This window comes from Pteronotus mesoamericanus, unplaced genomic scaffold (genome assembly GCF_021234165.1).
Source record: "Pteronotus mesoamericanus isolate MK-2021 breed Mesoamerican mustached bat unplaced genomic scaffold, CSHL_Meso_final scaffold_99, whole genome shotgun sequence".
Classification (NCBI taxonomy): Eukaryota; Metazoa; Chordata; class Mammalia; order Chiroptera; family Mormoopidae; genus Pteronotus; species Pteronotus mesoamericanus.
Window position 1 is genome coordinate 5,759,440 of NW_026555330.1, and position 26,391 is coordinate 5,785,830.

A 26,391-nucleotide genomic window follows, 5' to 3' on the forward strand; every position below is an offset into this window, starting at 1 on the left:
CTATATGTGTTTTTGTCTTTTTTTTTTTCCACAAAAAAATTTAAAAAGTAAAAAAAAAAATTAAAAAATAGGAATAAGGATATAAAGAAAATACTTTTGTACAGCTGTACAATGTGTTTGTTTTAAACTGTTATGTCAAAAACTTAAAAGTTTATAAAGTAAAAACACTACAGTAAGCTAAGGTTAATTTATTGTAAAAAGAAAAATTTTTCTAACCTAAGTGTGAAGTGTTTATAAAGTCTACAGTCATAGCCCTGACCAGTGTGGCTCATTTGGTTGAGGGTTGTTCTGCAGAGCGTAAGAGCGCCAGTTCAATTCCTGGTCGGGGTGCACATGCCTAGATTGCAGGTTTGGTCCCAGTCAGAGTGCATACAGGAGGCAGCCAACTGATGTTTTTTGCTCACATTGATGTATTTCTCCCTCTCTTCCCCGTTCTCAAAAAGAAGTCTACAGTTATGTACAGTAATGTTCTAGGGCTTCGCATTTACTCCCTTTCATTCACTGACTCACCCAGAGCAGCTTATAGTTCTGCAAGTTCCATTCATGGTAAGTGCCCCATACAGGTGTACCACTATCTTTCATACCATATTTTTACTGTACCTTTTCTATGTTTATATGTGCTTTAATAACAAATACCATTGTGTTATAGTTGCCTGTAGTATTGAGTACAGTAACATGTTACAGAGGTTTGTAGCCTAGAGGCAATAGGCTATTCAATATAGCATAGGCGTGTAGTAGGCTGTACCATCTATGTTTGTGTAAGTGCACTCTGATGTTTGTACAACTATTGTCACCTAAGGATGCATTCTCAGAATGTGTTCCCAACATTAAGCAAAGCAGCAATGGTTGTGTTACCTAAGCATATGTCTATAAACAATAATATTGTTTTGCACGGTTGAAAATTTTAGGTAAATGGTATACTGCACGTGTCTATGGATTTTGAAAATAGTGTTTGGCATCTTAAATTACATCCTCTTTTCTAGTGTACTTTGCTGTATTGCCCAGGCTTTAAAGCTAAAAACCACAAAGAAAGTTAAAAACATTTCCCAGGTTCCCTTGCAACTATATTTCTGGATTGGATTAGAGTTCTGCTAGTCAAATCCATTTGTGTGACATTTGTAAGGCAGAAACAGAATAGATGTCTTCATGTCTAGTCACTGGCTTTGAGATCTTGAGACACACAGGACATGTGGGATCCATTTTGATGGTGCTCTCATAGGAGGCAAATGTGGTTTTAGAGCTAGCAGCGGACAATAACAACCCCTAATTGTGGTGCCATCCTGATTTTGATGATTATCTGATTTTGCCAGTTTCTTGTTGGTTTCCTAATTGTGGCAACAGTGATATGATTATGGATGGAATCAAAGTCTTTCGGGTTATAGAAAGATGAGCCGTTTCCAATGGCCTGAGTAACGCTTCGGTAAGCTTCATGGGTCCAAGGGGAAAATGTCAGAGTCAAGGACCTTAAGAGTGACAACTCTGGTAACGTAACATCCTGTTCTTCTGGGTTAGGATTCTGAAGGGCTGTGCTGTAGGACAAAGGGTGAATAGGAGACAAACCAGCCCTCAAATGAATTGCAACCTCTAAAACATCTTGATCCTTGAAATGTTCTTAAAGAGATTCTGGGTTTACATAGCCCTAGGTGAATGAAAGTCATTTCTGGAGAAAGATAACAACTTAGGCTTCTTAGTACAGAGACTTCTTAGTACAGAGAAACAAAAGGATGGAAAACACAGAAGAGAAAGAGTACAAACTATGGGAAAGTCCTGCCCCACATCCTGCTGGAGTCTCAGAAGAGTGGAAAGAGGGAATGGGGAAGAACCAGTATTTGCCAGTGGCTGAGTTTTTCAAAATTGATGAGACTTCTGTTTGTCACTCATTACTTAAGTAATCTGTATTTTTTTCAATAGTGTTTTTAAAGATTTTTCTCTTTATCTTGTTGGGTTTCTTCATACTGTAGGTTCACATTATTCATCAAGTCTGTATCTTTAGCCATTAACCCTTAAAAAAATTGCTTTTTTCCATTCTCTTTTTCCAAAGTCTCATTAAATGTATGCTTGGTCCTCCCATTCTCTAAACTCCATGTTCCTAAACCTTTTTCTCATAGCTTTATAATAAAGCTGTCCACTGAATTCTGACTTTTTTCTTCAAACCTATCCTGCAGGTTCACTGTCTCTTTTTCCAGCTGTGTTCAGTTGCTGGTTAACCTATTATTAATTTCACTGAATATACTTTTCATTTCTAGAAATTTTGTTTCAAATCAATTAGTCAAGTTAACTTTTGTAGTGGTTTTAATACCTTACATCATGCTTTTAGCCATTTTAAATATCCATGTCATGTCTGTAGTTGTTGTCTAATCCAGCTGTGTTGTATTGGCTTTACTTCATTTATGGTTACCGTGTTTTGTTGTACACCCATGTTTTTGGCCCAAACTTTCAGAAAAAATAAAACCTTTTTTTTAAATTCAATTTTTAATTTATATTTAGATACTTGTTTTTTGCATTATAAAGGAATTTCAGCATTTATTTTTGAACATATTATGGTACAAGAAATTTTATGTCACAAATAATTACAAAACAAGAACAGATACAAGGTATTTCAGGTACTACCCATGTATAATGCACATACTTATTTTTCCCTCAAAAATTTGGGCTAAAAAGTGCGCATTATACACGGCAAAATATGGTAATTGATTCTTGATGTGTTTTGAAATTTTAGATTGTCAGTTTATATTTGGCAGGGTTTTCCCTGTGGGGAATCTTTGCTAGCGAAATCAAACATATGTCCTTGGAAGAACAGAGTTTTCCAAACACTGCCCTGCCCAGCATGAGCTCGCACAGGCCTGTTGTCGTGAATTCTCAGGAGAGAGTTGTCTGTCCTCTTCTTCACCCTCTTTCTTTTCCTATTCTTTCTTTCAACCACCCAGACAGCCAAGATGAAGAACTTTGCCTGCCATCTCCTTTTGCTTCCCTATTGTCTCCCTGTGCCACTGAAGAGATTTTATCCCTTGTTACTGCCCTTGCACTAGTTTTGTTTTTGATCAGCTTTATTGAGGTATGATTTAAACAACAATAAAATTTGCCACTTTTAAATGTACAATATGATGAGTAACCACTGCCACAATCAATAGAGCATTTATATCACCAAGAAAGTTCTCTGATGCCCCTTTGCAGTTAGCCTTCTCTCCCCAACTCCTGATCTTTTGTCTGTTACTAGAATCTTGTGTTTTCTAGGACATCTATAAATGTAACCATATAGAATATAATGTTACTTTTTACACTAAACAGAATGCTTTTTTTAAAAAATACTCACCCAAGGATATGTTTATTAATTTTAGAGATAGAGGAAGGGGGAGAAAGAAGTGGGAGAAGGAGGGAGAAACATCTGTCTGTTGCCTCTCATATATGGCCTTGACCATTGATTGAACCCGCAACTTTTTGGCACACAGGACAGTGTTCCACCCAGCTGAGCCACCTGGCCAGGGCTTAAGTAATGCTTTTGCAATTCATCGTGTTCTTGCATGCATAAGTTCCTTTTTATTGCTGAGTAGTATTCCATTATATGGCTATACCATGATTTGTTTATCAGTTCACTTGTTGGTAGATACTTGGGTTTTCTTTCCAGCTTTGAGCAAGTAGGAATAAAGCTACTGGAGAATTCTCACTTAAATCTTTGAAGGTATAGCTCTGGCTGGTGTGGTTCAGTGGACTGAGTGCCAGCCTGCAAACCAGGGGTTTGCCGGCTCGATTCCTAGTCAGGGCACATGCCTGGGTTGTGGGCTGGGACCCCAGTTGGGGGAGTGCAAGAGGCAACCACACATTGATGTTTCTCTCCCTCTTTCTTTTTCCGTTCCTCTCTCTATAAAAATAAATAAAATCTTAAAAAAAAAATGAAGACATATGTTTTCTTATCTCTTGTATAATACCTGTAAGTGTAATGGCTGGATCATATGTTAAATGTATATATAACTTTATAAGGAACTGCCAAAATGTTTCCAACCTGGCTGTACTGTTTTGCTTTACCACCAGCAGTGTAACAATTCCATTTGCTTTATATGCTCACCAACTCTTTGTGTTAGCATTCTTAATTTCAGTCATACTAATAGATGTGTATGGTATCTCATTATGATTTCAATTTGCATTTCACAAATGACTACTAATTTTGAGCACTTTTTATATGCTTACCACCTGTGGATCTTCTTTGGTTAAGTATCTGCTCAGATCTCTTGCCTATTTTTTAATTGGGTTGTTAGTCTTTTAGCTGTTGAGCCATAGAAGTTCTTTTTATGTTCTGGACATGTTTTGTTGCATATGTTTTGTATATACTTTCTCGCAATGTGGAGCATGAAATCCAATTTATAAACTTTATTTTATTTATTTATTTTTAAATCCTTGCCTGAGGATGTTTCTTGCTTTTAGAGAGAGGGGAAGGGGAAGAGAGAGAGAAATGTCAATCTGTTGCCTCCTGTAGTACCCCAACCAGGGATCAAACCCACAGCCTTTTGGTGTACAGGATAATGCTCCAACCAGCTGAGCCACCCAGCCAGACCCCAATTTATAAACTTTTGATAAAGTGCTTCTAAGTGCCCTCATAAATCTTTGCCTAATTTAAATATTGAGTCTTTCAAACCATGAGGATGGGTTATCTATTTAGCTTTTAAATTTCTTGGTAATATTTTGTGGTTTTCAGTGTATATATCATCTGTCAGATTACCCCTATTCAGTTTCTTAATTCTGTAATAAATGGTATTTTTTTAAATTTCAAATTCCAATTGTTACTGGTTTATAGAAAGTTAATTTTATTGATCTTGTAGGCTGAGACCTGCTTAAGTTCATTTTTAGTTTTGTGCCTTTTTTGTGTATTCCTTAGCACTGCCTACGTAGACATCTGTAAATAAGACAACTTCAGTTCTTCCTTTCCAGTCTTTATGCCTTTTCTTTTTCTTGCCTGCAAACACTGGCTAGAACCTCAACCACAATGTGAGTAGAAGTGGTGAAACCCATATCCTTGTTTTTAGGGAAAATTCCCCTATAGGCTATTTTCTTACTACCTTTACAATGTCCATTGTTCTGAATTATATTTGAAGTGTTCAGATGGGTTGGAAGGAATAGTATTTAGGAGTTGACTACTGTACAACTACTACACTATTGAGCTAGGATTGTGTTTTAGACTGAAGAATGTTGTAAACAAGAGTGAACTTATCATCTGTGACCTATGTATGTATGTAGTGATTTTTAATCTGAGTGGAGACCATTTGAAATGAACATGCTAACACAGCGCTGTAGGATGAGTTATAATATAGGGTGAATGCTGGCTTTAAATAAATTAAAGGAGACCTTTATGAGAAAACAGGCCTACCACCAAACACTCACATCTCCTTATCCATAATCTAACAGGAAGCTTCATTTTCTAAACATAATATTCATTACTAGGTGGCTTCAAAAAAAGGTATAATCTCTTACTTGAAACTACCATTTTTTGACATAATCTTCCAACCCATTAAATGAAATGTTTGTGTTCAAAATGATCTACTTTGCAAATTGTTATGTATCTACTGAGTCCAGTACCTATTTCCTGATACTTTAAGTCAGCATATAAATAAGACAAGGTAAAAAGAAAGTATAGAAGAATACATTTTGGCAAAGTGAAAAACAAAAATCCTATATTAAATTGAACTTTTGTAGGATATATGTTATGTGATTTTGCAAGATAAGTTAAAGGAGGCATTAAGTTAATTCCTCAAATTATTCAACTTATTAACTGCTAAAACAAGTAGGCTTATTCAAAGTACAAAGGCTACACTGAAAAGGATTTATATTAGCTATGGTTTCTTACCTGGTGAAGAGCTATCTGCTACAAACTGGGCGGTATCATGGTGCTAAGGCTTTTTCTGATAATGTTCTTAGAAGATAATGCCTTTTGGACCAGTAACATTGCAAAACAATTCAGTTACTTGAGAGCTTGGTGTAACGGGTGGAATTGTTTGTTGGTAGTGGTGCTTGGTGGGAGTGGTTTATTGCTGACATACTATTTTAATTTTATATCCTTCAGATATTTGGATTTGAACTGCATTTTAGAATTCATCTACCCTTAAAATGCCACCAGCAGTTGGAGGTCCAGTTGGATACACCCCGCCAGATGGAGGCTGGGGGTGGGCAGTGGTAGTTGGAGCTTTCATTTCCATCGGCTTCTCTTATGCATTCCCCAAGTCTATTACTGTGTTCTTCAAAGAAATTGAAGGAATATTCAATGCCACCACCAGTGAAGTGTCATGGATATCCTCCATCATGTTGGCTGTCATGTATGGTGGCGGTAAGTACCCACTAAGGCCTGCTGTTTTAATGTTCATTAAGGAGCCAGAGCTCTGTATTACATCACTTTTTCTAATGTCTCATTTAGGTGCTTTGAAATGTTATTTCTTGAAGATTTATGTTTAGGGTTACATTTTTCATTCCTGTTAGCAATGACAACTTTTGCTATATTTGTTCCAGGATAGTAGCCTGAAACAGAAACGAGAAATTGTGATTTGCTCTCACTATCACTGTGCCTTAAAAAACTCTCAGAAAAATGACACACACACAACTGATTTTTCTTGTTCTCTGCTAGACTCTTGAGATGTAAACATAAAGATTTTTTAAAATTGATGTTGGGAGAATTAAAGTAAATCAGGTTAATATGACCAACTCATGCAAAGTCTCAGATAAAATCTTTCCATGGTGTTAGAATTAAAGAAATGAATAAATTCTCCCCCCTTATACTCTGTGGTATTATTGGTCCTAAAAGTATTTCAGCTGAACCTTAAAGTTTTATCATTTTTTCACCTTCTGCCTTGACATGTGAAGGAAAGGTGGAGCGTTAGATACTGCTGACTTAATAGCTTTTTTTTTCCCCGCCAAAGTCTAAAATATTTATTATCTGGGCCCTTGCTCTAGCTCTTTCTCTCTCTCTTTTTTTTTTTTAACAGTATATTTTACTGATTATGCTATTACAGTTGTCCCAGGTCTCAAATTTTCCCCCTTTGCCTCCCTATGCCTGGTACCCCCCTTCCCTCCAGCAATGCCCCCCTTAGTTCATGTCCATGGGTTGTGCATATAAGTTCTTTGGCTTCTCCATTTCCTACACTATTCTTAACATCCCCCTGTCTATTTTGTATCTACCAGTTTGTGCTTCTTAATCCCTGCACCTTTCCCCCATTCTCCCACTTCCCCCTCCCCACTGATAACCCTCCAAAGGATCTCCATATCCTGTTCTAGTTGTTTGCTTAGTTTGTTTTAATTTTTTCGATTCAGTTGATGATAGTTGTTGTCATTTTAATGTTCACAGTTTTGATTATCTTTTTCTTAAGTAAGTCCCTTTAACATTTCATATAATACGGGCTTTGTGATGATGAACTCCTTTAGCTTTACCTTTCTGGGAAGCACTTTTATCTGCCCTTCCATTCTAAATGATAACTTTGCTAGATAGAGTAATCTTGGTTGTAGGTCCTTGCTTTTCATCACTTTGAATACTTCTTGCCAGTCCTTTGTTGCCTGCAAAGTTTCTTTTTGAGAAATCAGCTGATAGTCTTATGGGAACCCATTGTAGGTAATTCTCTGCTTTTCTCTTGCAGCTTTTAAGATTCTCTATCTTTAACCTTTGGCATTTTAAGTATGATATGTCTTGGTGTTGTCTTCTTTGGGTCCAACTTGTTTGGGATTCTCTGTTTTTCCTGGTCTTGTATGTCTATTTCCTTTGCCAAATTAGGGAAGTCTTCTTTCATTATTTTTTCAATTAAGTTTTCAATTTCTTGCTCTTCCACTTCTCCTTCTGGCTTCCCTATGATTCAGATGTTGGGACTTTTAGAGATGTCTGAGTCTTCTAATTCTCCCCTTGTACATTTTGAATTATTGTTTCTTCATTCTATACTGGTTGACTTTATTTCTTATGTTCCAACTCATTGATTTGAACCCCAGCTTCCTTTCCTTCACTGCTGGTTCCCTGTAGACTTTTCTTTATTTTACTTAGTGTAGCCTTCATTTCTTCCCTTATGCTTTTGCCATACTCAGTGAGTTCTCTGAACATCCTTATCACCAGTGTTTTGAATTCTGCATCTGATAGGTTGGTTATCCCCGTTTTGCTTCTTTCTTTCTCTGGGGTTTTATTCTCTTCTATCATTTGGGCCGTATTTCTTTGTCTCCTCAATTTGGTCTCCTTTCTCTCTCTGTTTCTGTGTATTAGGTAGAGCTGCTTTGACTCCATGTCTTAGCACACCTGTTAAGTTGTATGGGGCGGAGCCTTTAGGTATTTGCTAAGATGGGGCAACCTGCTTCACGCTTTTGTGGCTTTGTATGTGGAAGAGAGGTTGGAGAGGGGACAATGGTGCTGTCTGGCTGCTAAAGGCTTGCTCAGCATTCGCCCTGTTTCTAGTCAGTTCACCTCCTTCGCATATGTGACTCGTGTCCCCCTAGCTGCTTCTCCAGAGGTAGTTGCCAGAGTGGGTGGGTTTGCATTAGTTCTAGGACTATGCAGGCCCCTTAAATGGACTTTTAAGAAGACACTGTCAGTTTCTTCTGTAGCCCCAATCCCCACTGGGTTTTAGAGGCCAGAAGTTGTGAGGCTTCATTTTCCCAGTGCTGGAACCCTGGGTCGTGCAGTCTGACTTGGGGCAGTAATCACTGGCTTCCAAGGTATCCCTAATTTTACCCACCACACATGAATGTGGGACTGCCCATTCTGCTGGCTGCCACTGCCATGCTGCATCCTCTCCACCCCAGCTCCCCATCTCTGCCTGTCCTACCATTTGGATGAATTTGGGTTCTTTAAATCCTTGGTTGTTGGACTTCCATACAGTTAGATTTTCTGGCAGTTCCTGGACGTTTTTTTGTTTTGAGGTTGTGATCCTTCTTATGGTTGTGCAAGGGAAGCATGGCTACCTCACCTCCATCTTGACCAGAGTCTCTGAATAACATCATTTTAAATACTGTTTGTTTCACCTTGGAACACCAAACCACAATTTAACATGTAAAGGTCAAAACCTATCATAGTACTTAAAATATATAGTTGCTTAGTTAGCAGAGATCTAAAGCCAAATGCATTTATTTACTGGGATTAACACTGTCTTATGTTGCTTATTTAGGCAAGTTTTTCACTTCCCGTAATCTTATTTTTGGTGGCACTTTAGTACCTTAGATCATTTTCATATGTAGTTCTTTAATAGCCAGTATAAATGTTTTCTATTTCAACTGTTAAATCTGAGCCTTAGACATCTAACCTGGTGGTAGATTCAACTAATTTTTGTTTTGGTTTTAATTTGTATTTATTTATTAGAGAAGAAGGGAAGAGAGAAACACCAATTTGTTGTTCTGCTTATTTATGCATTCATTGGTTGCTTCTTGTATGTGTCCTGACAGGGGATCGAACCTGCAACCTTGGCATATTGGAGTGACGCTCTAACTGAGATACCCGGCCCAGGGCACAACCAATTTTTATTGGCACTATGCACATATTCCACACTAGGTTAGGTGTTGTGATAGCACTGATCTTGAGCCCTGCCTTTGGGAAGTTTACGCATAATCCTGTTCAGACAACAACATAAACTCATGAAACAGAAATAAGTAGTTGAAGTCATAATTGAATTAAATGTATAATTTCATTGCACAGAGAAAACAGGTAACCTGGTACCTGTAAATGTACAGTAAATCAAATAAAGTAATAATTTACTTTGCTGATAGAAGAGAAATATGATTTGTATGTTTTCTGCTTTATAACTTAGTTCCAAAAATATAGAATGCATATAATGGGAAGAACATGGGCTGTACTTGAAATTTGGGTCTCACTAGCTTTGTGACCACCCAAGTTCAAACATGCCCTTCCATAATGCTGCATTGTAGTGACTCTTTATTTATAGTCATCTATTGGGTTAGCTAAAAAGTCCACATGTTTTTTTCCATAAAATAAAAGACACATTTTTCATTTTCACCAATAACTTTATTGATTTGGATATATTGAGTACGTCAGCTATCTCTTGCATGGTATAATATTGATTGTTCTCAAGTAATATCTTGAATTGATCGCTGTCAAGTTTGACTGGTGTATCTGACCGTGGAACACTGTCCAGTGAGAAATCTCCAGCACTCCAGCACAAAACTTTGCAAACCACTTTTGACACATTTGATCAGTCACAGCACCATCTCCATACACTGCACAGATCATTTTTTGCATTTCAGTTGCATTTTCACCTTTCTTGAAATAATAAAATATGCTGAAAATGTTGTGTATTTTTTTCCATCTTCATTATTAAGATGGCTACACAAAAATTGACCAATTTTATTAAGTTCTTTTTAAATGCATGGTGATATGACAGCTGTCACAATACAACCTAACAAAATTGTTTCAAATGAAGTTAAAGACAACTAAATGCTACTCCAGCCATCTTACGGAAAAAAACCAAAGGAATTTTTTGGCCAACCCTACCTTAACCAGATAGACAAGTTTGGTGTCATGTAAACAAAGTTATCATTTCCACAAATTAATATTCATGAATTAGAGACCTAAGTATTCTTATAAATGACATTCAGTGAATGTCATTTAATTTGTAATCAGCAAATATTAGTCTACGTAAGAATTGTGTTATAGCTTTTAAACCATTGTTTGCTTTGGGTAAGACTTTCTTATAATTAAGACACATTTGGAAAGGGGGAATTACAGATTATACCTATTGCAGCAAATAAGAAGAGGCCATTTGACTTTTGTATTCAAAAACTGACATGTGAAATGCATAAAATCTTTTTTTTCTTGGCTCTTAATAACTCATTTTTTATTTGGTTCCTTCTCTCATATTCAAGAAAAACTGATTTTTTTTTTTGTATGCATCTATTTAGCTGAAGAAATTTAATCTGGTTTTCTTAGATAACACTCCATTTCCTATCCTCATAAGGCATTACACCCAAGGAGATTTTCACCATTATCTCACTTAATCTTTTCCTACAAGCACGTTTATCCACAGTATTAGCTAACCCAAAGTAGTAATATAGGCATGCAAACAGCTTAGCTCTCTAAAAGGCATAATTCAATTTAATTCAATACCTGAGACCTAGAGATATAACTGCAAACAATTTTCTTTGGTTTTATTTTAAATGTAGATGTACTAACTGCAAAACTATATGAACTTGGAAAAAAAATTGTGAATTTTTGTCATTTTTTTATTTATAAAAAAATAAAGCCACATTTATGATAGTATGTAAATAAGGCTCTAAAATATTCTCATCATGTCAGCATGCCTGTCCAAAAATTAAACCATCATATCCTAGATACATCAAGAAGCCCATGAACATCCACTACCAATGCATTTCCAGCCTGTTGTACCTTACAAGAGAAATATTAAGGGTCTAGTCTTTCCATCCACTATATCTAGATATAAAAGATACACATTTTATGATGTTTCTTAAGCTCTTTATTTTCCAGTACACAAACCTATGACTATGAAAGAATTACAGAAAGCAATATTCTTCCCATTGTCCTCTGTTGTATCCGTTTATTTTGGAGAACTTGTCATTTAGTGTCATTAATGCCTTGTATAGATGTGAAGGGGGTAGGTTCCTTTCCTCTATTACCACTAAACTTTTGATTCTTTCTTAGGTCCTATCAGCAGTATCCTTGTGAATAAATACGGCAGTCGTCCAGTGATGATTGTTGGTGGCTGCTTGTCAGGTTGTGGCTTGATTGCAGCTTCTTTCTGTAACAGTGTACAAGAGCTTTACCTATGTATCGGAGTCATTGGAGGTAAGTTGTTATAGATTCATGTTCAAGCATTAATTTGTTGCTGGCTATTTGGTGTTCACCTGCATTTGTCTTTTAGATACCTTGTGAAATTCCTTCCTTATAGAAATTACTTGATTATGATTTGAAAGAGTTGTAAATACACTGAGCACTAGAAACAATTTTTTAAAAAATTCCTGTGACACAGTAGGTGTTTGTTTTCAAATGAATGAATGAATTGAAAGAGATGATTGCATCCCTTGTCCTAAGAATAGTCAGTAATAGATAAAATGTGTCTGGCAACTTGTTGCAAGGGTGGTCTCTGGTTATTATTCTCTCTCATTACCTCTTCCTCTCATGGGAAATGGGCTTCTACTGGAAGAGGGGAGAGTGTTAAGCATAAAGTATGAATTATCTGGTAGAACATCCACGTACATTTCTGAGGGAGAGGATCCTTTTGATAATCCCTCCCCCCTTTTTTAATAGCCACAGATTACTCATAACTTCATAATCCAGAGAATATGACTGTTCATATTTTGGTGTGTATCCTTGCAAACATTTTTCTATGCACAATCATAACCTTTTTTAAAACAAAAAAGGATCAGATTACATGTTTTATAACCAGTTTCTTTCTACTTTCTAGATCATGAACATCTTCCTATGCCATTAAATATTCTGATAGAAAACACTTCTAATCTCTGTTATCTCCATTGAATAGATATATGCCATACTTTTATTTGACCAGTCTCTTAGTTACTTATTGGATATTTAGGCTTTTGAGTTTCCCCTGTATTATTATTTTTAAAGATTTTATTTATGTATTTTTGGACAGAGGGGAAGGGAAGAGAGAGGGAGAGAAACATGAATGTGTGGTTGCCTCTCACGTGCCCCTAACTGGGGACCTGGCTTGCAATCCAGGCATGTGCCCTGACTGGGAATCGAACCAACAACTCTTTGGTTCACAGGTCGGTGCTCAATCCACTGAGCCACACCAGCCTGGGCATCCCTGTATTAGTAGTAAATAGTATTATGTTGATAGTCCTTTGTGAATATGAATATTTTCTTAGGATAGATTTGTAAAAGTGGAACTGCTATGTTTTTTTAAAATACATAAACTAAATTCCCCTCCAGAAAAGTTACATTTATTTAAGTTTCACTATATGAGACAGGGATATACCCTTGACAATGATGGGATATTATCTCTCTTAATCATTGTCATTTTAGCAGATGAATAGTATCTCTCGGTTTTAATTTTCATCTCTTTATTAGGAAAGTAACTTTTATTTTTTAAAGAAATGCTTATTGACCACTTAAGTGTTCAGTATTTCTGTGTATATTCACATTGCCACCATCCATCTCTAGAACACTTTTTATCTTGCAGAACTGAAACTCTATACCCACTAAATAACTCCTCATCCTCCCCATTCCCTGCCTCCCTGAGCCCCTGATAAACACCATTTTTTCTGTCTGTGGAAGTACCTCTTATGGGTAGAATCAAACAGTTGGGGTTTTTTTTATACTCAATATTATTTTATATTAGTTTCAGGTGTACAGCATAGTGGTTAGACAATTATGTAGTTTACAAAGTGATTCCCTGCTATTTCAAGTGCCCACCTGGCACCATGCATAGTTATTACAATATTACTGACTATATTCCCTATGCTGTACTGTACATTCCTGTGACTGTTTTGTAACTCCCAATTTGCACTTAATCCTTTCTCCTTTTTCACCCAGAACCCCAACACTCCTCCCCTCTGGCAGCCATCAGTCTGTTCTCTGTATCTATGAGTCCATTTCTATTTTGTTTGTTTGTTCTTTAGATTGCGCCTTTAAATAAAATCAAAAATCAATCCATTTCTCTGACTTATTTCACTTAGCATAATATTCTCTAGGTCCATCCATGTGCTTGAAAATGGTATGGTTTCATTCTTTTTTTATGTCCAAATAATATTCCGTTGTATAAACAGGAGCTGGCAAAAGCAGGTTTACAGTTGTTTGTATGGAAAAAGACATGCAAAAAAAATACCATTAAAATGAGACATGCAAGTTATGATTACAACAGCTGTATTAACACAAAAGAATGTCACAGTGGTACCTATAAGATTGTACCCAAGTACACTGTGCCATTGTCACATTCTTTTGAGTTAATAGAGCTGTTGTAATGATCATATTCGTCTTTTTCCATACAAACAACTGTAAATCTACTTTTGCCAACCCCTGTATGTACAACCTTTTGATCCACTTGTCTTGTTGGGCATTTGGGTTGCTTCTGTATCTTGGCTGTTATAAATTATGCTGCAATGAACATAGGAGTGCATTCATCTTTTCAAAATCGTTTTTGGGTTTTTTGGATATTTGCCCAGAAGTGGAATTGCTGGGTCATAAGGCAGTTCCATTTTTTATTTTTTTGAGGAAACATCATACTGTTTTCCAGTGTTTGCAGCAATTTGTATTCCCACCAATAGTGCACAAGGGTTCCTTTTTTTCCACAGCCTAATCAACACTTGCTGTTTGATAACAGCCATTCTAACAGGTATGAGGTGGTATCTCATTATGGTTTTAATTCGAATTTCTCTGATGATTATGGATGATGACCATCTTTTCATAAGTCCTTTTTGGAGAAGTGTCTATTCAGATCCTCTGCCCATTTTTTAATTGCATTGCTTTTTGGGTTTTTTCTTTTTTCTTTTTTTTGGTGTTGAATTGTATGTTCTTCATAAATTTTGGATACTAACCCTCTAATAGATGTATCACGGGCGAATTATCTTCTCCCAGAATCATACAGTTTTTGTCTCTCTTTGACTGGCTAATTCACTGAACATACTGTTCTAAAGGTTCATCCATGTCACAGCATGTGTCCGAATGTCCTGTATAGGACTCCATTGAATGTATGCACCACATTTTATCTGCCCACTTATCTGCTGATGGGCACGAGTTGCTTCCACTTTTTAGGTGCTGTGAACAATGCTGCTGTGAACATGGGTGTACAAATATTCTCAATAAATTTCTCACAGTTGAATTTTGTTTGAAAAAAAAAATTTTAACTTAGTCTTTTCCAATGTTTTTCTATAATTGTCTGCAATTTTCAGGTATTAAGTATTTTCAGTCTGTGATTTCTGTCTTACATATTATTCTTAGAAAGTTATTTCCCAGTCCAAGATTATGAAAATATTGGGGAAAGTGGTGGCGGGAAGGTGGAGACAAATGTATTTGAACAATAAAAAAATTTAAAAAAGAAAATATTTGCCTTCTTTTAAAAATATGCCCTCCCTTCTTTAACATTTAAAACTTGTGGATGAAAAACATTTAACGTAAAATGAGAGGAACGACGTATTTGTTCCCACATGGTTAGTCAGTTTATTCATTTACTCTTAAAATGTTTTTGAGTAAACCACCATATTATGTCAGGCACTGTTCTACGTGCTGTGGGGATAGAGCAACACATCATGCAAAGTCATTCTCTTTAATGGGAGGAGACAGACACTACTACTCACAAATGTATGAATAAATAAGTAAAATATCAGGTAGTGAACAAATACTATACAGTGTCTTGCAGTGTTCTGACAGGGAATACTGAGTAGTCAAAAAAAGGAAGGGCTCATTTTAGAGATGACCTTAATAGAGATCTGAGGAACAAGATGGAACTAGCTTTGTGAAAATCTAGGGGAACACAGGCCCTACGTCACCTGTGTGCATATTAGTGCAGGTGAGAATGGTCTGCTATGAGGTCAGGGAGGGAGGAAGGGCCAGGGTAAAGGTTATGGATAGAAAGCCATTAGCAGGTTTGAAATCGGGGAGTGACCTGCCCTTGTTTGTTGGTTTAAGCCTATGGGAACAGCTTAAACATAAATGGTAGGGAGCAACGGGGGCCAGGAAAAGCATGTATAAGTTATTTGTACTAGCACTCTTTATCGAATAATTACCTCTGTGGTGATTTAAAATGTCACTTTTGTCTAATATTAAATGTTTATATATTTCAGGTATGTTCCTGAACTTTGTCCACTTTGACTGATCAGTGTTTACCTATTAGTGAGTCAGAGAGAGCCACACTGTTCTAACGATAGTAGCTTTTGGAAGTCCATTTAAATTAGTCCCACTCCTCCTACATCACCAAAAATTCCTTGGTTGACTCCCATGTATTCCCTAAGTATGTGTTAGGATCACTTCACCTCATCTACAAAAGAAAATACATTGACATTTTCATTGGAATCACACAAAATTTGTGCATTCATTTGGAGAGTGTTGAAATTTTGAGTGTTGTGTTTTATTATCCAAAAACCTTGTGTGTGCCATTTTTAATTCAACATTTCAGGAAAGTTACACAATTGTAGCCATTATTAATTCCATGATTAATTTCACATTTTTAGTTTTGGGTGCTATTGTAAAAGGACTATTTTCATGCTGTATTTTTCTATTGAAATACTATTTTCTCTCTGTTTGATAACAGCCTATTTATTGATCCCCTAAGGTTATAGTGAACCTTCAGGTGATTTTGCAAGATTTAACAGATATTCACCTTTAAGTAATATAAACAATAAAAATAACTCATATTTATTGAGCATTTACCACATGCCAGGCACTGTTCTAAGCGCTTTACTCGTAACAGTGCTGTGCGCCTGTTTTACACATTAGGAAACAGTCACGGGGGGTCAGCATGGCTGACATCACAGAGATAACAAGTGGTGATGCAGAGAGTGGACCCTGCATAGTCTGGATTTAGAGCTCACAATATGTCCTTCAATAATGAGAATCTATGTCTCCTTCCATTACTTACACATTTGTTTTATTTGTCTGGTTAAGTAATTCCAAGTATCTCTGACACTGATTACAGTATGTGATTCTTTTTACCCTCCTCCCTAGGTCTTGGGCTTGCCTTCAACTTGAATCCAGCTCTGACCATGATTGGCAAGTATTTCTACAAGAAGCGGCCACTAGCAAATGGGCTGGCCATGGCAGGCAGCCCTGTGTTCCTTTCTACCCTGGCCCCCCTCAATCAGGCTTTCTTTGGTATCTTTGGCTGGAGAGGAAGCTTCCTCATTCTTGGAGGCCTCCTCCTGAACTGCTGTGTGGCTGGATCCCTGATGCGACCAATAGGGCCCCCACCAAGCACGGTGGAGAAATACCGGTCTAAAGAAACTGTTCCGGAAGCTGGAAAATCAGATACAAAACAAGTGGCAAGTGATGCAAACACAGATCTCATTGGAGGAAACCCCAAAACGGAGAAACAGTCAGTCTTCCAAACAATTAATAAATTCCTGGACTTCTCCCTGTTCACTCACAGAGGCTTTTTGTTATACCTCTCTGGAAACGTGATCATGTTTTTTGGACTATTTACTCCTCTGGTCTTTCTAAGTAATTATGGCAAGAGTCAGCATTTCTCTAGTGAGAAGTCTGCCTTCCTTCTTTCCATCCTGGCTTTTGTTGACATGGTTGCCAGACCATCTATGGGACTTGTAGCCAACACCAAGTGGATAAGACCTCGAGTTCAGTATTTTTTTGCTGCTTCTATTGTTGCAAATGGAGTGTGTCATCTGTTAGCACCTTTGTCCACCAGTTACATTGGGTTCTGTATCTATGCAGGAATTTTTGGGTTTGCATTTGGGTGGCTCAGCTCGGTATTGTTTGAAACACTGATGGACCTTGTCGGACCCCAGAAGTTTTCCAGCGCCGTGGGACTGGTGACCATTGTGGAATGCTGCCCCGTCCTCCTGGGGCCACCACTTTTAGGTACGGGATTTCTCCTGATTTCCAGGTTCACATAAAGCAGGCAGGGATGAGGAAGGTGACAGAAAGCAGAGACCCTGAGACTCTTGCTGGAGGAGAGCCAGTCTTGCTCGTTCTGTGCCCCCCGTGCTGGCATAGCGCCTGGCACAGCAGGACTGCTCAAGTCCTTGCAGGGTTGAATTAAATTGACCCATCAAGCTATAAGGGGAGTTAAATATTTTTACAAATGACTTTTCTTAAAATGTTTTCTCTTTGTAAAATGTACATGCTTATTGTAAGAAAACATGTAAAATACAGCTCCACCTCTAAAGCACTGGTGGTAACTGCATTTTAATAATGGAGTTTATTTTAGTAGTAGTAGTAGTAGTAGTAGTAATTACAGCTACCATGTAAGCTCACAGTGTACTGGCCGAACTACTTTCTGTATCCTCTGATACCTCCTAAGACCATGAGGTAGGGACTGTTAGAGTTCCTATTTAATAAGTGAAGAAATACAGGCTTTGCCAAGTGAAATAAGAGCTTTTGAGATCTTGCTCCCTGGCATACATCATCAGCCTGACTCCAATAAACTCTTATAAAAATTCAAATGACAAAAAAAAAAAGTGAAATAATTTGCCTTATATCACACAACTAGTAATAGGGTAATTTGGGAACTATTTCCGAAGGTTATTAAGTACTTCATCTTTTAAATTAATAGCTCAATAGATAACAGTGAAAAAATAATTCTGCTCTCCTTCTGGATATAACTCATACTTTCTCCTGCCGTACCCAGTGAGTTGCCAAATCTTGTGTCAGTTTTCACATCCTAAATCTCTTTCTAACATACATTTTCTCCATTGCAATACCTCCCTTCTCCATGGTTTCTATCTGGGCTGCTCCAGTAGCCCTCTAACTGGTCTATATCTACTCTGTCCACTCTAGCTAGCCTTCGATATGTTTCCTACTCTACAGGCAGAATTATCCCTGCAAATGCAAATCTGGTATTTCAGCTCATTAAAACTCTCAAGTTGCTTCCCATCCTTCTTAGGGTGAAGATCAAATTCCCTAATGTGGCCTTCAGAGCCCACCTCTCTGGCCTCATTTCCTACTGCCACAAGCCTGTGCTCTCCTCTAGCAGCCCAGCCCTTCTCCTTCCCCCTCACCCCTTGGTCTGCCTCCTAGCACCTGCCTGTGCACTCCCTGTTCTCTGCCTTGATCCCTGACCCATCCCCTTCCCCCCAAGTAGCTCCTACCTCTTGTAAGTCAGAGCTTAGTTTACTATTGAGAAGCCTTCCTGACCTACTTACTGATCCCAACACTGTTTTCTGCTTTCAAACCCTCCTGGGAGCATTTGTCACACTTTGTATAATTATTTCACTAACACCTCTCTCCACTTAACTGTAGATATTTCCTTTGTTCACCTTTCTTCTCAGGGTCCAGTAGATGCAGTGTTCGCTGTATGAAGAGGCTCAGTAAAAACTGAGCAAATGATCGCCTGAGTTAGAAAACCACATGGAATCATATGTGAATTGGTTCTATAGATACTGTAGCGTAGGGTTTCCCAGAGTTTATTCTATGAGATGCCAATCTGATGAGATGCTAACGAGTTTTTTATAACAAGGATTTCATGGCCAAAAAAACCCCCAAAACTTGGAAACACCAAGTTAGATTTTTTTTTTATAATTTCATCTTCTTTTTTTTTGAAGATTTTATTATTTTTAAAGAGAGAGGGAGAGAAACAGCAATATGTTGTTGTCTCTCAAGTGCCCCCTACTGTAGAACTGGCCCACAACCCAGCAAGGTGCCCTGACTAGGAATCAAACCAACGACCCTTTGGTTAGTGGGTCAAATCCACTGAGCCACATCAGCCAGGGCTAAATAAATTTCTTTACTATAGGACCTTGCAAAGCCCTTGACATGCTGTGATTGTGAATCTGTAATAGAAAAGAATAAGCTATGCCATTTCCTAAAAGTATTTGACTTTGGAAACATTAGGGAGGTATCTTATAGTGCAAGAATTACAGTTGCAACTTCAGTCAGGCTTCCTGGCTTTAAGGCCAACCTGTTACCAACTTTGCGACCTTGGACAAGTTACTTAAGGCTCTTGCACTTCAGTTTAGACAATGTACAATGGCAATGATGATAGAATCTGCCTATTGTGAGGATTAAGCACTCTGAATGTTGCAAAGGTATTGCTAGTAGGTAATTTTTAGCAAAGGATGAGTGAAGTTGTTAAAAATAACAGTACAACAGTCCATCCAAAATCAAGTGTGACATGGTAAAGAAAAGGTCAGATCACTTTTAGCCGTTCCTTTTTAAACTAATTTGTCATTTGAGAATTGGGGTTGACATTTTTCCGTGTAGATCCTTGAGCTTTATTTGGGAAAGGGTATTGCTTTTATCCACGTAACTTCATTGGTGGTGGTTTTCTCTTTTTCTGGCCATTTTTAGGTCGCCTCAATGACATTTATGGAGACTACAAATACACATACTGGACCTGCGGCGTCATTCTTATTGCTGCGGGCATCTATCTCTTCATTGGCATGGGCATCAATTATCGACTTGTGGCAAAAGAACAGAAAGCAGCGAGGCAGCAGGAAAAGGATAACAGAGAGGAAGACATCAGTATCGATGCTGAGAAGCAAAAAGAAGTTACCAATGCAGAAGCTCCAGATCAGAAAGGCACAGAGGGAAGCCCCACAGAGGAGGAGAGTCCAGTCTGAACCATGGGGCTGAAGGGTAAACGGAGCAGCTTGTGACCCAAGATATCTGAAAGTGTTCTACTGGCCTGTAATCTCCCAGTGGTGCTCAATGCAAATAGTGGACACTTGTGTGGAAATCCTACTTAGGTGTTCCTCGATGGAATTTTTGTTTTCACTCCTTACCATTATCCCAAATTTAAAATGCCATATCCTTTGGGGAGGGAGTGGTTGGCAAAGAATGAGGGAAAGAAGTTGGATTTTTTTTTTTTAATCTTAGCTTTTAACAGTGTCATAAAGATTATAATATGTGCCTTAAGTTTTAGTCTTTAGAATTTTTAGGGAGCCTTAACTTTTTAAACCATTCTGCTGAATTATCTGCATTCCGTTACAAAGAAAAATAACTTGTTTGAAGCAAATCTAAAATTTAAAATTAATCTTGCTTCAGTGTTATTGGTAACATATTGTCAGACATTACCACTGAAAGACTGGATAGATATATTGGTTGAAAGTTGGGGATTTTATAAAATCCTGGTGAAGGTATTTTCCTAGCATCAATAGTTGCCTGGCATGTGTGCCTGCCTGCTATATATTTAGGCAACTTAGGGCATAAAACTTTGGAAATATCTTGGCTATTCTAGACATTGTACTCATCAACACCCTTCTGGTATCTGTTCTTAAGATGCTTATTAGAAGCCCAGTTCTTGAGTTCAGTTCATTAAATTACTATTTTTGCACCCCTTTTCAAACTTTTGAGTGTTTATAGATCATTGTCCCTTTTGAGATCACTAAGTATTATTTTTTCATTGTAAAAATTAGTATTAAAATATACAAAACTATATATTTGTGCCTCCTTAGTAAATCCAACATATATCTAATTAAACGTAGACAGATATTTCAAACAGCAGCTGAATGCAGCTTAGGTTTTTCCAAAACCTCAGTTAAACTGTGATACTTCTAATCTTTTTGTTGTTTTTCCTGAATTTTTCCCCTTTGATTCATAGTTCCATGTATATCTGTACCTATCTTAGAGCTGTGTGAAAAATTCAGTCTTTGAGTGTTTAGGTTGGTTTTTTCTGTTGTTGTTCTTTTTTTAATGTCTGCTAATTAAAGAGAGCCAGAGAGATTTGGCCCCAAGCAAACGTATAAGGATAGGATTGGGAGGGAAGCTGTTAGGTGTTTTTAGTTCAATAAATAACTTTTTCTTTTTTTCTGAGAAGTTCTTAAAGAAAATTATGTTTTGGTTAGAATTACTAGACTCATTCTTAACTCTCCCCACAAATATTTGACCCTTTTCACTTATTTGAGAAGTAGAGAAATGGATTTAGTATAAAGATAGGAGGGAAGACGGACCAGAATGAAAACTTAATATTTTTTAACCTAATATCTTTTAAATTGAGGTAGAACAGTAACAGACATACAGTGGGTTATATATTGTATTCAATGTATTTTAAAATATTGTAATTGATAGAGTGAAAGTATAGATTTAAAAAACCTTGTATAAGAAGAGGCTGGCTTTTCCAAATAAACTTTTTTTTTTTTCTTTTTTAGAAATGCTTCTTCCTCCAAATGTTTTATTTGAGGAAAATATTACTCTGTTTATTTTCATTATTAAGATTCAACTTGACCCTTACTAATATTAAATTAAATCATTCAGCTTATGTGCTCTGGGCTTTGTGTATATGGCTTATTTTATTTTTTCTCCCTTCCTCTTTACTTTAAGGCAATCAAGAGTGTATTTTGAAACCATCTCTCTGAAAGCATCCAGAGCAGTTACCTGTAAGGACACAATGAAAACTCCTTTCCCATGCCTGAGCATCATGTCAGAGGGAGAAGGTGTTTATGGGAGAAGCCTGCTGTGACTGTCGGCAGGCTTGGCTCTAGTTTGGATTCTGCCATTCTTCCATGGACTTGGGTCCATAACCTACCTCATGCCTCTTTTCCCTTCTATAAAAATGAGGATCACCGTCAGTGAGGAAATATAAGTAAAGGAAATGGGGGGGGGGAAGAGGAGAAATTAATAAAGCACGTGTGTAGGATTTTTCTCTGTCCATTTGTTGAGCTAAGTTGGTCTTTGGTCAATAACTGAATCTTATTAGTGAAGGGAGGGGTTCATGGTGCAGATTAATTACCACTTATTAGAAGGAAAGTTTCTGAAGCTGCTGTTTTCAGAAGCAAGGGTTAAAAACGGGCTCAAAGCTGGAACTAAACTGTTCATCACCCAGTCTAACCCTGACTTTTCTCCCACTGAGGATACAGGATTAAGGGATTTATTTAAGATCAGTTTTGGTAACAGAGCCAACACTAAAACCCAACATAGGTCTACCCTGTGCCATCTATTCTTGCTAACAAGCAACTAAATCCTCTGTGTTACAGTGTTGCATTCAACAATGAAGCTGCTGAGCCTTTCTGATCCAGTCTGTTGTCCCTTACTCCATGTGAGAACTGAGTTTTATTTCAGTTCACAAAGTTCAGTGGCTGCTTTGGGAAAAGAGATGTACACAGAGTGCCTGCCTCTCTTTCTTTTCTCTGCCCTACACCCTCTGAAAGTCAGAGAGAACATGCACAGCTCCTACATAGTGTAATACCCAAAAAGGCTTCAAAACTAACGTGCTGAAACAGGCCCCCAAGTCAAAGCTAGAAAATTAAGAAACTGATGGGTTAGACAACTGAGGATGAGCATGGTACCAAACATATTAGCATGTTATACTCAAATCTGGTGAGAACTTAAATGATCTTAACTAGCCAAGATAAATGAATAATTTGTACAAAAAGTATTGAGGAAAGGATGATGGTAAAAAAATATATGGAAAATTCAGAAATTTTATCCCTGATTTAATCACATTGATGACTAAACCTCTGGATTTTTGAGTTGTCTGAACTTAGAATTTTATGTTTGTACCACAGATACGTCAGTACAGAGTATTAATCCTGTATTTTAATAAGGAAAAAAATAATAGCCATTTAATATTTTTGTATAAGCCAATGTTTTATTGTATTGAATTTCAGTTTGATAAACTGGGTATTGGTTTGTCTGAAAAATCTGAATGTCTGGGTCTTACCTTCCCTAGCAAATAATTCACAGTATTATAAACTTAATAATCAATCGTGTCCCCTTCCCCTCTGCCTTTGGTAGGAAAGATGAGGAAAGGTTAACACCAAATTGCTACCTTTGCAGATGGTTTGTTTTAAGAGGTTAATGATAGACTGTGTCACTATGAAAATTCTTTCAATACCTGACAGGAAGTGACAGCCCAAACTTGCCCGGCTTGCCCAAATGTGAGCAGTTAAGCTGAGCAGCTTCAGAAGCACCTACGGGGATTTCACGGACATCATCCCTCCTGAAATGTGTTCCAGCTTTAGAGTTTTAGATTCAGTCACCCTTTCCTCCATTCAGTCTGGGCTGTGGTGACAAAGCGTTCACGTGAGTGACTGGTAGAGTATCTTTCTCCACAGTGCAACAGCAATGATTTCCTTATTTTGCTACCTTTACCCTGACTTGCCAGAGAAGACTGGGATAGCTATCAAAGGAATCACAGCCTACTGGCTGCTTAACAACATAGGTGCACAAGGTTGTATGACCTCAAGTTACTTAGCCTCCGCAAGCATCAGGTTTTTTCTCTGTGAAGTGTTAATAATTAGTATTAACCTCTTTAGGGTTGTTGTGAAGGTTAGTTGATCTGTGGCACCGCATGTTAAGCAAGGGCTTAATAATAAGTGTAAGCATCTCACTGTTTTAAAAATCAAAATAACAACAATAAAAATAGTTGCCCTGGCCAGGTAGCTCAGTTGGTTAGAGTGCCATCTTGATATGCCAAGGTTGCTGGTTTGATTCCCGGTCAGGACCCATACAAAAATCAACCAATGAATGCATACATAAGTGGAACAACAAACAGATATGTCTGTCTGTGTCTGTCTGTCTCTCCCCCTCCCCCACTTCTTCCTTCCGTTTCTCCCTCCCCTCCCTTCCTCTTCCTCTAAAAAATATTACAATTTCCTTTGGTTCAAAAGATTAATACTTGAGGAAAAAAGTGAGCTCTTCTAATTCCCAAAATGGATTCTTAACTTGCAGATGATTATGTGCAAGTGACTCTTGGAGATACTATTAGCCAAATGGTCAAATTTGCCTTTTTGATCAGATCCTCCCTTTAGGTTAAATGAGAAGAAATGCAACAACTCAAAAGGTTGGTGTATATATGTTCAGCTCTTTCAGGAAGGTGGATTTAAATCCCAAAGCCCTTGCTCTTCCTATTCTAACAGTACTCAGTCTCATAGGGAAGGGAGAGATGCCCAACTAGCAGACAAACTTTTCCCCTCAATATTTGTGATGATTATCAAAAAGAAGCATCTAAAATATAACTAGTTAACCAATCATAATTCAAGTTCTCTTCCCCTATGTTCTTAAATGCAAACTGAAAGAATGATGAGGTTATTATTTTCCCCACTACGTTGATAACATTTAAATTATAATCAGTTGGTGGCTGAATAAATTGGTAAAACATTGGCAAAGCAATTTCATAATCTATGTCAAGTTATCACTAGTTCACATCTTTTACTAGAATTCCAGGTCTGGAATTTATATAAGAAAATTATGTCTGGCCCTGGTTGGTGTGGCTCAGTGGATTGAGTGCCAACCTGTCATTGGTTCAATTCCCAGTTGGGGCATATGCCCGGGTTGCAGGCCAGGTCCCCAGTCGTGAGGGTGCAAGAGGCAACCAAATGATGTTTCTCTCACACATCGGTGTTTCTCTCCCTCTCTCTCTTCCTCCCTTCCCCTCTAAAATAAATAAACTCTTTAAAAAAGAAAATTATGTCTGTCTTTGAAATTATCAATTTATTTGAAAAACCCTAAAATGTGTATCAATAACTAACTGGATCCTTATGAGGTAAACATCACACAATGTTAAATAAAGTAGAATATAACCTACCATGATATATGTCCATATATATGCATAATACATACATATACATGCACAGGGTGAAAAGGACAAGCACAAATGCTAATCATTTTGTGAGCCTAGTAAAAATAGAGGTGACTTTTTCCCCTATATCTCCTCTCTATTCCAAATTTTATTACTATGATGGTTACTTTTATACTAAAAGATAACATTTAATATAGCACATACTACTGGTTTACAAAGGAAAAAAACACTACATTTGATCTAGAAAATGAAGCTGATGATTATTACAAGCAAGTTATTTTTTTTCTACTTCAAGAGTTGCATCTGATGAAAGAGGTGAACTTAAGAGCACAGTAGTCTCAAGTTATGATTTCATCATTAGGCTACAAGTGAATGTTTAACTCAGGAAGCCAGAGTGTTCAGCAGTTACCCAAGTCACAGTGTCGCAGTCTTAAACATTATCTTACTGAAGTCAGCATCAGGAAAATATACACTGATATCACACAAACACACACACACACGTAAGAATTGCCTGTCTGCCCATTTATCACTTGTCTATTTACTGAGAAGTATTTGTTGAACCCTTACTATGCCCTAAGCGTTAGTCAAGGCTTTGAGAATCCAGCCATGAAGGAAACACAGTCTTGGCACTGTTTTTTTAAAAAAAAGAAACAGCAAGCCAAATTGGAGTTACTTTTGTTAAGCCACACCCCAAACCAAAACTCAGTAACTAACCTAATTACAGTTTCAGCTTCTCCCAGGAGTGGAATTTTAACCCAATCAGTCTGGAATTTTCTGATCAGTGCTTGTGAGGTAATCTGACTGATGAGACCTGTAGTGTTCCCCTAAGAGGTGTCCTTGCCTGAAATTGGGTCTAACTTCTCAGTCCCACCCTCTGTCTGCCTATAAAACCTTTCATTTTGTACAACTCATTTGAGCACCCTTCCAGTTGTTACATGGGAAGAGTAGCTTAATAAAGCCAATTAGATGCTCAAATTTACCTGGCTGAGTTTTGTTTTTTAACACCATGCATCTTACAGTCTGATAGGGGAAAACGGTGAACAAGGAAACAACAGTGTTCAGGATAGAGCAGTGGGTGCAAGGTCAGCTCTCATTCCTTTCTTCATCTAAACTGTTTTTTTGGATGTGCCCGTCCAAACACGTCTTTGATGTGCCCATTTGCTGGATAGAGGATACGTAACAGTGAACAAAATCCAGTCCCTGGCACCCACAGCTTCCAAGGTAGCAGGGAAGGGTATGTAGTAGGTACTGTAATGGGCAGCACATGCAAAAGTCTCTAACACAGTACCAGGAGGGCCTACAATGGATATTCTTGAGCAGGTTAATTTCT

The 26,391-nt window shown here is 37.5% G+C and overlaps 1 protein-coding gene across 1 annotated transcript in view; it reads left to right on the forward strand.

Annotated features, from left to right (window-relative positions):
• SLC16A1 (solute carrier family 16 member 1) overlaps positions 1-24,947 on the forward strand; it is a 40,668-nt gene extending 15,721 nt beyond the window's left edge. The window contains exons 2-6 of the mRNA XM_054564806.1: positions 6,053-6,313; positions 11,618-11,761; positions 16,598-17,464; positions 19,892-20,179; positions 21,863-24,947. Of these exons, the coding sequence (XP_054420781.1) occupies positions 6,097-6,313; positions 11,618-11,761; positions 16,598-17,464; positions 19,892-20,163 (1,500 nt within the window). The 5' untranslated portion in view covers positions 6,053-6,096 and the 3' untranslated portion in view covers positions 20,164-20,179; positions 21,863-24,947. The remainder of the gene's footprint in view (positions 1-6,052; positions 6,314-11,617; positions 11,762-16,597; positions 17,465-19,891; positions 20,180-21,862) is intronic.
• Positions 24,948-26,391: the final 1,444 nt, after the last annotated feature.